The sequence below is a fragment of the Micropterus salmoides genome, unplaced genomic scaffold (genome assembly GCF_014851395.1).
Source record: "Micropterus salmoides isolate LMB-PRFRI ecotype aquatic unplaced genomic scaffold, ASM1485139v1 Ms_hic_scaffold_9, whole genome shotgun sequence".
Lineage (NCBI taxonomy): Eukaryota > Metazoa > Chordata > Actinopteri > Centrarchiformes > Centrarchidae > Micropterus > Micropterus salmoides.
Genome location: NW_024044681.1, coordinates 36,331,143 through 36,343,652, shown reverse-complemented (window position 1 = coordinate 36,343,652; position 12,510 = coordinate 36,331,143). Strand labels below are relative to the sequence as shown.

The 12,510-nt window shown below is 38.7% G+C and overlaps 1 protein-coding gene across 5 annotated transcripts in view; it reads right to left on the bottom strand.

The window, feature by feature from the left end:
- The window catches only part of sytl2a (synaptotagmin-like 2a), a 32,696-nt gene that overhangs the window by 8,641 nt on the left and 11,545 nt on the right, over positions 1–12,510 (bottom strand). For 2 of the 5 annotated variants that reach the window (XM_038709412.1, XM_038709413.1), the window contains exons 2-6: positions 12,044–12,504; positions 11,621–11,775; positions 8,755–8,878; positions 5,077–5,146; positions 4,867–4,975 (exon numbers count right to left, since the gene is read on the bottom strand). In XM_038709412.1, coding sequence (XP_038565340.1) covers positions 4,867–4,975; positions 5,077–5,146; positions 8,755–8,878; positions 11,621–11,775; positions 12,044–12,144 — 559 coding nt within the window. In that variant the 5' untranslated portion in view covers positions 12,145–12,504. Of the gene's footprint in view, positions 1–656; positions 1,239–4,866; positions 4,976–5,076; positions 5,147–8,754; positions 8,902–11,620; positions 11,776–12,043; positions 12,505–12,510 lie in introns of those variants that run through there. The other 3 variants (XM_038709409.1, XM_038709410.1, XM_038709411.1) reach the window with 3 other exon arrangements.

Below are 12,510 nucleotides of genomic sequence, written 5' to 3'. Positions count from 1 at the left end.
ATGGAAACCAGCAATGCATATACTAGCAGATCTGACCCAATTACACTGAAATGAAATGGCTGCAACACAGAACACTGTCTCATTGCTGCACTTGTGCTATCAGAATAATTTTGAATATACAATTAAAACACAAAACACCTACGCACAGTGGTTTAAGAATCAATTTCGCTTCTGCACTCAATGTAAAATTTATCAATCCACCAGCATTTGCATTATAATACTTAAATAATGAGCTCCAATTGTGGACCAAATAAAATGAGTAGATTAAGGCTGCACTTTAGACCTAATCATATGCTATGGGATTAGCTGTGTCACACTTCATTTCACAATAAACTAATGAAAAAGTCCAACACATGGCATGAGGCATTAGTAGATAAATTGCCGACAAATGACGACTTGAATTTTGTGACAGATTTCCCATAATGCCAAAGCAACGTACTGTAAATTAAAGAAAAATCTAAATAAAAACAGATTTTTCTTGTTGTTCTTTCCCACCCATTTTGTAAGCAGTCATACATAAATGCACATATTTCACTGCATGCAAGAACATGCACAAGCAGGATGATGTGAACATTATTTTTGTATATGCTTGTAAATGTCTATGAATGTATTGATTGGCTTTTATTTGACTCAATGGTTTTAAACAAAATTCTTACCACACAGGACCTGATGTTGGCCAGCTTCTTGCTCTTGGATGTGTGCCTCATTTTTGCAAATGAGTTCACCTTCCTGAGAATCCACTTGACTTTGAATGAGTAAAAGCCTACATGTGCCAAGAGATGTACTGCCAGTATTCTCAAGATCACTATTATTTCCCGCCTTGGAGGGAGTGATGGAGTCGATGTCCAGCAAACTGTGCTCTCCCAGCTCCTTCCCATCCTGCCACTCCACTTCGGTCCAACCTACTATGGAGCTGAACCTCACCTGCTTCCTCTCTATCCAGGTCTCAGTGGGAGAATCCAGGCTAACTGGACTCTGCAGTTCCAGACGAGAGAGCAGGGAGTCTGTTGAGCTAGAAGTGGACAAATGCTTGAGGATGCCACGCGGAGCAACGGAGCTAGTCTGTGTATCTCCCGGCCTGTCTACGTCAACAAAACAGTCCTGAGACCTGGTGCTGACTGCTCCGTATTCGGGCATTAGCATGGGAACAGATGTATTCTGGGTGAACAGGCTATCGTTAGAGTTTTGTTTAAGGTCACTAGCATAAGAAATGCAGTGGTCAGGTGGTGGAAAAGGCTCTGAAAGAAACAAAAACAAATGACCACCATTTTAACCAACAACACATCCGCTGTGTTTTTGTCATGAAGGTAACTCTGGAAGTGCTTTTAAACATTCTGACAGTTTAATCACTGGTGTCCTTCAGCAACTAGCTACCCATCAAACACAGAATCATGTTTATTACTATTAAAGTCTCCGTTTAATCAAGCATCCCTGCATCTCTGTCCTACATTATTACTTTTGACTCCAGTCTATCATCAGGGGTGGAAAGTCTAGTTGGAGCTTCTTGTCATGTTTCAGATGTCTCTGAGTTGTTTATAGGTTCACCATAGAGACATTTCCCCTCTAAACTTCTCACATGGTCTCACATTTCTTTCCTCTCCCATTAATTTTCAGAGAGAACATTTGTTCCCTGTAAGAGTTGCTGCAATGTGTATTTGAGCATCTAAGGAAGTGCTTTACATGTACTCAGCAAAAAAGAAACGTCCAGTCACATACAACTGCTTTTATTTTCAGTAAATTTAACATGTGTTAAAGAGGTGGTATTATGTTAATTTTCATGTTCAAAATCTTATTTAGGGGTTGTACCAGGACAGGTTTACATGGTTTAATTTTCAAAAAACACCACATTTTTGTCATACTGCACATTGCTGCAGCTCCTCTTTTCACCCTGTGTTGGAGGCTTCGTTTTAGCTATGGAGTGATACATCTTGCCTCTAATTGATCTTTGTTGGGAGTTGTTAAGGACTACTAGCCAACCCGAAGCAAAGAAGGGCGAGTCAGCGAGAAGTCCGTAAAGAGCTTCGATTCAGCTGTAGGCTACATGTTGCCGACCAGCTTGGCAACATGGACTGGAGCAAGAGTTTCAGAGTGGTGAGTTATTAATATGTAACAAAAGTATTTTTATGTATATATATATATTAGTGGTGGGCATAGATTAATAGATTTTAATTTTTTAATCTAGATTAATCTCACTGTAATCTTGATTAAAATGGCTCACTTGAATTCTGCCGTAAGTCTTTGAGAACGGGTTTATCAAGCCAGGTGGCGCATTAGACCAGGGGCTCATTTCCTGTTTCCAAAATGCATCACAAACTGCTTGAGAAAACCATTGGGAAGCTTCTTAAACCCGGCGGCTTCATAGCTGCATCCATGTTAGCACGTCACGTTTGATGTGGTATTTTCACAGTAGGCATACACACAGGTTCGAAGACTCGTTCTCGCCCCCTACAGTGCAATTCGGCTAGGTATAAATCTGCGCTAAAATATCAAGGTGAAAGTCATCATAGCTTGCGTAGTAGGCCTACATTTGCAGCCTGTTTTCCTGCTCTACTGTGAAGATCCTGTTATTTGGCTGTGAGCATCCTGGTGGTCCAGCCTGCAACCTATGGACTCTGCCCCCCTCCCGCCGTATCTAAATAAGGTAGAATGGCTGCCAGTGACTCTTGACGTTTAAACTTCATTAGCTTCTAAACTGTAAAACTTTGACATTTAAAACTTCAGGATGTGTTAAAGTACTAACTAATCTTTTATGTGATCACGACCATGGCACATGGAACAATAAACACAACTCGTCATTCAAAAAAAAAGATTGCTTGAGTGAATTTACTTTCTGTGAATGAAAACAGCTTCTTTCATATAACACTGTGACGTATCCACCTGATTGTTCTGTTAAGTACTGTGGACTGTAAGTACATTTTTGGACTACAAACGAGCGTTTTCAGGCAGTTCAGAGCAGTGTTTTCTGAGGGAGATGGGAACTCCTTCCGGGGTGGACTTTGGGCTTTTTCACTTTGCAAACCTATTACATGCACAAAAGGGTATATAACTCAATAAAAGAGAGGGGAAAAGCCAAAAAGAATAATACCACCTCTTTAATATTTGTATGAACATAAAAAGATTCAACAACTAAGGGATAAACTGAAAACTTCACAGACATGCGAGAAACAAAAATTTAACACAAAGGGGGGGGCAAAATCAAAAGTAACAATCAGTATCTGGTGTGTGCAGGTGTTGTTACATGTGGTCTGCCACTGCGAGGACAATCAGCTGACCTTCTTGTTTCCCTGTCGAGCTGTCTTAGGCATCTCACAGAACAGACATTGCAATTTGTTGCCCTGCACGTTCCCACAGATGAGCAGGGGCCCTGGGCATCTTTCTTTTGGTGGAGTCAGTAGAAAGGTCTGCGTTCTTAGATTTTATAACTGTGACGTTAATTCCCTACTGTCTATTCAATTCAATTCAATTTTATTTATATAGCGCCAAATCACAACAACAGTTATCTCACAGCGCTTTTCATAAAAGAGCAGGTCTAGACCGTACTCTATGATGATATTTACAGAAGCCCAACAGTTCCCACCAAGAGCAGTCTGTCTATATACATTTAGTGTCTTAAGGACGATTCCACAGGTGCATGTCAATTGATTGTTTATGGTTCATTGAACAAGCATGAAAAACATTGTTTACACCCTTTATAATAAAGATCTATAGTCTATAGTTTGGATTTCACAGTCACAGTGTCCTGAAAAAGGGACATTTCTTTTTTTGCTGAGTTTGTAAAACTCTTTACTGTTTATTTGAAAGCTAAGTTCTCAAACTACTGTTTCACCATTTTCAGGGATCCTGTGCCTTGTACATAACTAATGCCAGTTGTTATTTCTTGCACCAATGACTAAAGAGCACAATCTGCCCCAAATTTTAGAATATTATGTTTGCCATTAGGCTTTTAAGATCAGCTTGTTTCAAGAGTTTGTTGTGTACAACTGATTAATTCCCACACATAACACTGGTAAAGTTTTTCAATATATGGATAAATATTAGCTAACCAATTGAACTGTTGTTCCCTGTCTAAACTGATACTATTTGTGTTGTTTTTTTCCTTCTTATCGTATCATTTCTCCCACAAAAACATTGTTTTCATAGCTCTTGTGAAATACTTCCATCAATCACAAGTCATGCAGTACAGATTAAGGCATCGGAATGTATTTCCGTGTAATCCTTTGGCTACTCTGGCAGCCTTGTGTATTTGGACTTTTTTCACTTTGACAAGCCCTGGGAAAATGTGGTCCCTGCTCACTGGCTCACTTCACAGTGACTGAAAGAAAACACACTGAGAAATATAGACTTCAACTGTAGAGCTCTGATTAAAATATAAGAAAGGTCATTGTCATTTAGACTTAGTAAATTGCTGTGGTTGTTGATCTATTAAATATTTTTAAACCAGCACTGTTAACTACAAAGGACCTGTGTGGAATTGTAATTTGTCAGTTTTCCTGTACCACTGTTTAAAAATGTGTTCTGAAATTGCAACAATAGAATGAAATCAGATGATAAAATTGTTAGACATGACAAGCCAGTACATGCTTTCCACTGCCATGCAACCACTGCTCATGCCAACATGCTGTTCCCAGGGAAGGCTGAAACTGCTGAAGCTAAAGGACCCACACACCTGGATCAAACAAATTGCTAGAACCAGACTTACATTGGTTTGTAACGTAACTGCTTACACGATTTGTCCATAAAGAAGTCCACTCAATTCAAAACATAACACATGATATAATATCATTAATTCACAATGGATAAAGGAATCCACTTGCACTCACAATACATTTTTAAAATAGCAAATAAATAGTTTATATAAAAACTCACCCTCTTTCTGTGTCTGGGTTTGATTCACTGTTTTGTCCAGTAACTGACGGCCCTTTTCTTCAACAGTGTGACTTGCCATGACCTCACAGTTGAATGGATTTTTTCTTTGCTTCAACAAAATAACATTGATACATATAACACCTACAACACACTAAAGCATGGTCTCACACCCAACTTTTTAAATAATGTTTTTCTTCAGACAGACTCTACCTTTGTTGGTGACTGGAAAAGTGGTGTACGTGCATCTTGTGGCGTTTCATGAGGGTTCTGGTTTTGATACCTAATAGAATAAACAAATATTACAAGATGAGTTGATCATTTCTGAAGATAGGATTGGCAACTTCAAACTTTCAGTCTTTCAAAAAAACAATAATAAATAATAATAATAATAACAATACAATGAAAATATAATTCTGCAATAATTTAATATGTTTTGGGACAAATAATTACAGTTATATATGGTTGCTTTTAAGAACAGGCAGTGTATAATGTGTATGGTATTATATAAGTGTGATCATCCCTCAGAAGCAGTGGAAAACATGAACATGTGAGGCCTGACCTTGTAAGACGATTACTGAGAACTAAGGGGCCAATTACTAAGAAGAAGATTTACTCAGCCCAACTCCACTCACTAGCAATAACACCCAAATAATCTACTATACTGGCACTCAACACGGACAGCACAGACCATGTGTATGTTTACACTATGCGGAGTTACTGTTCTCTAAATGCTTAGGGTTTGAAATTTGGAGATAATTTAAAGCTGCAGGGGGCAAGATTTTACTTTAAATAAACACTTTTTTATGTGAACCCAAACGGAGTATTAAACTTGCTAACAATGGCTGAGGTGCCACAACAAAAGACTTTTATTGAGATTTTACCCTGTGTATGAAGACCATATGAGATCATGTGAGAATCCAATCTCGCCAGGCTTCAAGTTATGAGCTTATGGCCGAACCACAGTGTTTCGACCACAGTGTGTGACAACAGCAAGAAGCAAAGTGACTGAAAACAACAATAGCGGCTCTTAAAGAGGTTAGTGTAGATACTGCTGCTAGCATCAGTTATATCAGAACTGTAGAGTATATCTACAATAAAAGAAGAGCAAAGAACGGCACTGAAGGCTTTTCTTGATAGAAAAGATGTTTGGTTTCGGCTGTCCTACTACATCATATGGTTCTTTGATCGGATTGGTTACAGTTAGCCCTTGATAGACAATGAAAGATAGGTGCTTCACCCAATCACCTGCCTAGTATTTTTTTTGACTACTCAGATGATTCTGTGTATCAAAAATACAATATACTGTATCTGTGCCAGAGACCTCACACCATCAATCCCACATTCACCTTCCAAATGTCTATTTATCCACTGCAGGAAATAACGCCCCACAGAATGATTTGCTAACAATATGAAAAATACAGAATAAACACCAGCCTTATCTTTTAACCCCTTGATGCCTCAATTTTTTTACAATAAAATGAATAATAATTTGTGTTTTCATTTGCTTTCAAGCTGATGTTAAATTAAATGAAGATTGTTAATTTGTCTATAGAACATAGAAAAGATATAAATTCAGGTATGATTTAGGTATGAGGCAAATTAGTGAAAACAGGCATAAACGAGAAAACAGTGCTTGCAAAAGGTTCCTAGGTATCAAATATGCACAAACAGGCATTTGGGGAATACAAACACTATCTCTGCTGCAGTCTGAAAGGAAGAGGTGTGAAGCAAATTTGCGACAATCGGCGTCAAGGGGTTAAAAACAAGATGATGAGTGTACCTTTTGTAGATGCATCCAAACATCCTATGGAAACCTATGTCATTAGGAACTCAATTCAATTCAATTTTATTTATATAGTGCCAAACAACAACAACAGTTCTCATCTCATAGTGCTTTTCATAAAAGAGCAGGTTTAGCCCATACTCTGTGATATTATTTACAGAAACCCAACAGTTCCCACCAAGAGCAAACACTAGGCGACAGAGGCAAGGAAAAACTTCCTTTCTGTTCAGACAGACTGAAATGAAGGCCTAAATCAGTGGTTCTCAACCTTTTTTGGGCCAGCGGCCCCCTATCCATTATCCAGTTCCCTTACCGCCCCCCATCAAAAAAGATGTTGGCTATTTGCCCTGAATATATTTTGATTTTTTTATTGTTACTATTGTTATTAAAAACATGGAAAAGGTAACAAAAAAGCCATGTTGGTAAAAGTAATTATATTTAACTAACAAGTGAATGTCCTCCCCCAGAAGATTTTAAGCATTAAACACTTAATTTCCTGCATTCTGCACCAATTTAGGGTGGAAATGTCTAAAAATTCAGGTGACAATTCAAATATATAATTATAATAGAATATAATGTAGTGAAGCTCTCAGACATTCTTATTGCTTTTAAATATTTTTCTCCTGTAGATCAACTTATTTAATATCATCCCTGCTGAGTCAACACACATGATTAAGTCTTCCCATCTCTTTTGTGGGGAAGTAACCTATTTAAATGTGTTTGTGGCCCCTTTTCATCTCAGTAATAAATCTGTTTTATTTCAGTTATTGACTGGACTTTATTAGCTCATCTGTTAATAACTTATCATAACTCAGTGTTTCCCACAGAATGACAGTGTAACTGTGGAACAGCTGTGCAGCATGCTAGCCTCGAAAACCCAGCTGTATACTAACATTAACTTAGCACTCCTTATTAGCTAGGCTCCTTACATGCTTGCTAATAACTTTTAATAGCTGGGTCTACGACATTGACGGCCTTGTGCAGCTGTGTTCACGAGGGAGAGAGAGCGATAGATCGAGGGACGGGTGAGAGAGAGAGAGGGACGAGGGAATTTCCAACCAACAAACGCCCCCCAAAAGCAGCTCAGCGCCCCCCTTTCTAAAATATTGCTTCCAGCGCCCCCCATCGTCCTCGGAACGCCCCCTGGGGGGCGGTACCACCCCTGCTGAGAAACACTAGTCTACATGAAGAAAATAGTATAAGAAAATAAAATGTTTTTTGAACTTTGAGTCATGCAAAGCTGCCATACAGGAGTCAAAAAACTACAATATACGTCTTGAAAAGCAGTATAATAGGTAAGAGGCAGAAACCTCGAGCAATGGGGGAGCAGCCTAAACAATATACACAGACAGTAAAAGTGATGTTGGTACAGCCTGAATGAATAACGGTGCAGATATTTATAGCAGTGTTTATGATATGAATAATCGAAACATTAAAAATAACAATAATAATAAAATAATAATAAAACCTTTAAGAAGTGAATGCTCTCGCTGCATAATGCATTGCTCTGCAGCAGAAACAAGTTGTAAACACAGATCTTTTGGGTTAGGGGTCTGTTGAGAAGATGCAGCAGGAACAACACAACAACAACTCTACCATGTTCATCAGCTAGTCTAGCTATGTCTGTCAACTGTTTGGTGCTGAGCAGGTTGTGCACAGTAGTTTTTCTGAGCTTTTTCACTGAAAACAGCTGTCTGCTGCTGCTGACAATAATGCTGGTGGACGTGAAACAGCAAAGCTGTGGGGCATAAAACACATCAAGTAGAAAGATGATGAAAAGCTCTACAGAGCTGAGGGGAACTGCAGAGCCAGGTGATAATTCTCTGTAGGTTCATCACTATGAGCAACGACTTTCACATTAATTTAGTCATTTGATCTATTGTTAATAGAAAAATATTGACAATAGCAGCTTTAAATGTTTTTTAAATGGATCAACCATCTCGGTGATCCTTGAAAGCAAAAGACCCAGTGAAGCCTGACTTCAGCAGAAGGTGTAGTTTCGGGGAAAATATAAAATGTCAACACTGAAAAACACTTCTAAGAAATGAAATAAATTTGTGACTTCTGCTTGTAGATAACTTCCTGCTTCGGTTTTCTATACTCACTTCTCATTGCTGAGCTGCCTGTGAGGCTCCTGAAGGACTCCACGGAGTACAGGAGGGACGAACACTTCTTTATTTTCACTGCTGACAAAGCTGGGCTTCTCAGGCAATATCTGGGAGAGTTCCACTGCAGCACACAACACACAGCTACTGTTAAAGAAAGTTAATCATTTATTGTAACACACACTGTCTATACTCATTACAACATAAAAACCTAATAATTACCACACAGGTTCATGAAGAAACATCCTATATACCATCCTCACCCATCACACAAGCAATTTATAATCCAGCTAACATGGTAGTTTCAGAAGTATATAAACAAACTGACCAGTGTATAATCTACAGTGTATGATCTAATCTTCAGTTTAATTTTGTGTGCCACAGACATGGCGGAAGGAGAAGCACTAGAATGAGTATTGATCAGAATGATGTGAGGAGTATATTTTCAATGCGTTGTTATAATAGGTGCTGGCTTATATCTGTTACTGTAATGTTTTATGTTTCACCAATATAAATAGGGCAGTTTCAACAGTGCTTATTTTCACAAATTGTATGTTTTAGTGCTGAACCCTTGCGGAGCCTGTATTCATTCATGTGTAATGATTTAAGAAGGTTTTGTAACCCCATTCTTTTCCTTGCTCTGACCTTTTTGTCTACAAGGCCCTATGTTGATCTTGAGGATTATCACAGCTCCAATAAAGATAATAACTTGAGAAAAACGGAGATTTAAAGATTTCTTTTGACACATTTTCTTGGGTTTAAGAGAAAAATGCCTTTTGGGGTCTGTGACAGATCAAAAACCGCAGAGAGATTTTTTTTAAGACAAGTGCAGACAAGTGCCCCCAGTGAGTAGCAGAGGTTAGGGTTAGAGTTACCGTAGTGTTATTTTACAGTACTCAAGAGTCCATTCACTTGAAATTATAGTATAGTAAGTAAGACTGACAATGTAAACACTGGATGAAATTATGGACACTAATAATGTGAAAACTATTACACAAATTTGGTAATATTACAATACTGGAAAATAGACACCTTGCACATGTTAACAGCTTAGCAAATGGTTTAGTTCGGGCAAGTAAAGCAATTTTAACAAGTTGAGATAATGTGAAGCTGATTAAAGCAGACATCTGGAGTTGGAATTGTGCCCTGGATCAGCTGATGCAGCTTGCATGCAGCTTGTGAGGTGCGTGAAATCATATCATCAAATGCAAGTAAACGTTTGAAACATTTAAACTATCTGTATTTTTGCTGTAATGTTCTCTAAGGTTGCCAGATCTCGTGATAAACATATTCGCCATTTTTTATCTTTTAAACGAAAGTTACGTTTCTGTTTCGGTGAGCAACGGGCGAGAGTTTACAGCAAATGTTCAAAGCAAAAGGATGTTTACTTTGGTCTTGTAAGTATCTGTATCTTTGTCTTCATTATTTATCTACATTTTTTGTTATCATGTGTAGGAACCGTGACATTTCAGCGGGTAACAGTGTAGAGTTAGACAAGTTGTGGTTAACTTTACATGCTGCTTGCAAGTTAACGTTACTGTAACTCCATGATACCCCTGGGTTTCCGCATGCCCTTAAGAACTCTTACATTTAATTATCTGAATTCAAAGAATTCTATTTGATGACTTGTCTACTTTGGGGCTATGATTAGACGTCTATTAACTTCTCACTGACAGCCCAAATTCAGCATTGTTTTAGCCTAGACCCATTTTCAACGTCTATTAGACGTCTATTTATAATGTTAGTCATTCAATAGAGGTCTAATTGATGACTGGACTCTTTTTGGGCTATGGTTAGACGTCTACTAAACTTTCACTAACGGCCCAAATTCATTCCATTCAATTGATGACTAGCCCCTTAACGCCAATTATCGCGAATTCGCATTACACTCTTTCCTTTCAGACTGAAGTAGAGATAATGTATGTATTCCCCCAATGCCTGTTTGTGGTGCATATTTAATACGTACCTGGGAACCTTTTTCAGGCACTGGTTTGTCGTTTATGCCTGTTGTTGCTAATTTGCATCATACCTACATCATACCTGAATTTATATTTTTTCTATGTTCTAAAAACAAATTGACAATTTCCAATTAATTTAGCATCAGCTTGAAAGCAAATAAAACAAAAATAATCCATTTATTTTTATGAGTGAATAAGTAAATAAATTCTGGCGTCAAGGGGCTAGACTATTTTTGGGCTACAGTTAGGTGTCTACTAAACTTTCACTGCCAGCCCAAATTCAGTCCTGTTTTAGCCTAGACCCATTTTCAACATCTATTAGACGTCTACATGTCGTCTTTCAATAGTGGTCTAATTGATGACTAGACTATTTTTGGGCTATGGTTAGACGTCTGCTAAACTTTAACTGACAGCCCAAATTCAGCCCTTTAGCCTAGATGTCTGGGCTCTGTTGAGACATCTATTAGACGTCTTTCAAAATTAAAATTGCTTGCTGGGTTGTAATAGGCTGTATATTAACTTATTGGGAGAAAACTGGTAATTCTATTTAAAATCAGACATTGAGCGCCGCCATATCGCTAAAAAGGCACAATCTTCATTTCACTGCGAAGCTTCGACTGTGAGATTGACAGTCGAATCAGGCTCCACCCATCGTAGCATCGGATCTTCGACTATTCGGGTTCAGCCCTAAATGTTAATTACACACCAGAAAGCAAAACTACTGGATGGAGGAAGAGTGACAATTTAGCTACTCTTAGATCCTTAACCCTGAAACACCACATTATTAAATAAATTAAAAATGTTATACTCTGGTGAGCATTTAATTGTTTCTAGCTTATAAGGACAAAGATTTAGAGAAATGGACCTCTGGTTTTGCCTTCTTTAAAATGTTTAAGAGAGAGACTCACATATAGTCAGTGGTTTATATGTGTGGCTCATGGAGGCCCTGATGATGTCGGAGCCATGGATGCGATCCTGATGGCGAAGTTGCTTGGTCTCATAGAACCATTCTCCAGTCATGTACTTCAGCTGGCCCTTGTCAGTCACAGTCTTCTGCAGGCTCCTGAGTGCAGACACATCGCTCATGATTCATTTCTAAACTATGGTATGGGAAATGAAGAACTGAATAAACTTTTACTGCAAAAAACTCATGTAGCTTCTGCTGTGCTGTAAGCAAAGTTTTGCCCTGCCCATGGAACTTGTAGTTAGGAGATGTAATGTAATTTCTACAGAATCTCATCTGTGACAGATAAAACTTAAAGACCAAGGCATTAGTTAGTGCATCTACCCAGAACTGCTGAATCATCGAACAACTGACACAAGGAACTCACTGGACACGCTGCTCCTCAGCCTTCTTTAGCTCAGTATCTCTTTTCAGCACAGCCAGGATGGTTTCCTGCTCCTCCTCCGTCAGGAAACTCAGGTCGATCATGGTGCCTGCTGCTGCTCACTGCGTCCTCAGCTTTCCACTGTGTCCACAGCGTTACACTGTCTCCTCAGCTTTCCACTGTGTCCACAGTGTTATACTGTATGCTCAGCTTTCCACTGTGTCCTCAGCTTTCCACTGCGTCCTCAGCTTTCCACTGTGTCCTCAACTTTCCACTGCATCCTCAACTTTCCACTGTGTCTTCTGATTTCCACTGTGTCCACAGTGTTCACTGCTTTGGGTTTGTGTCTATTGGCTGGTCAATGCCTGCTCCACATAGTTGTTCTTGAAGTTTGTAAAGATCTTGTTCTGTTTTTCCAAGTCAAGTTTCAGGCCCTAATAGTCGTCCAATGAGTCTGTTACCTGCTTTAA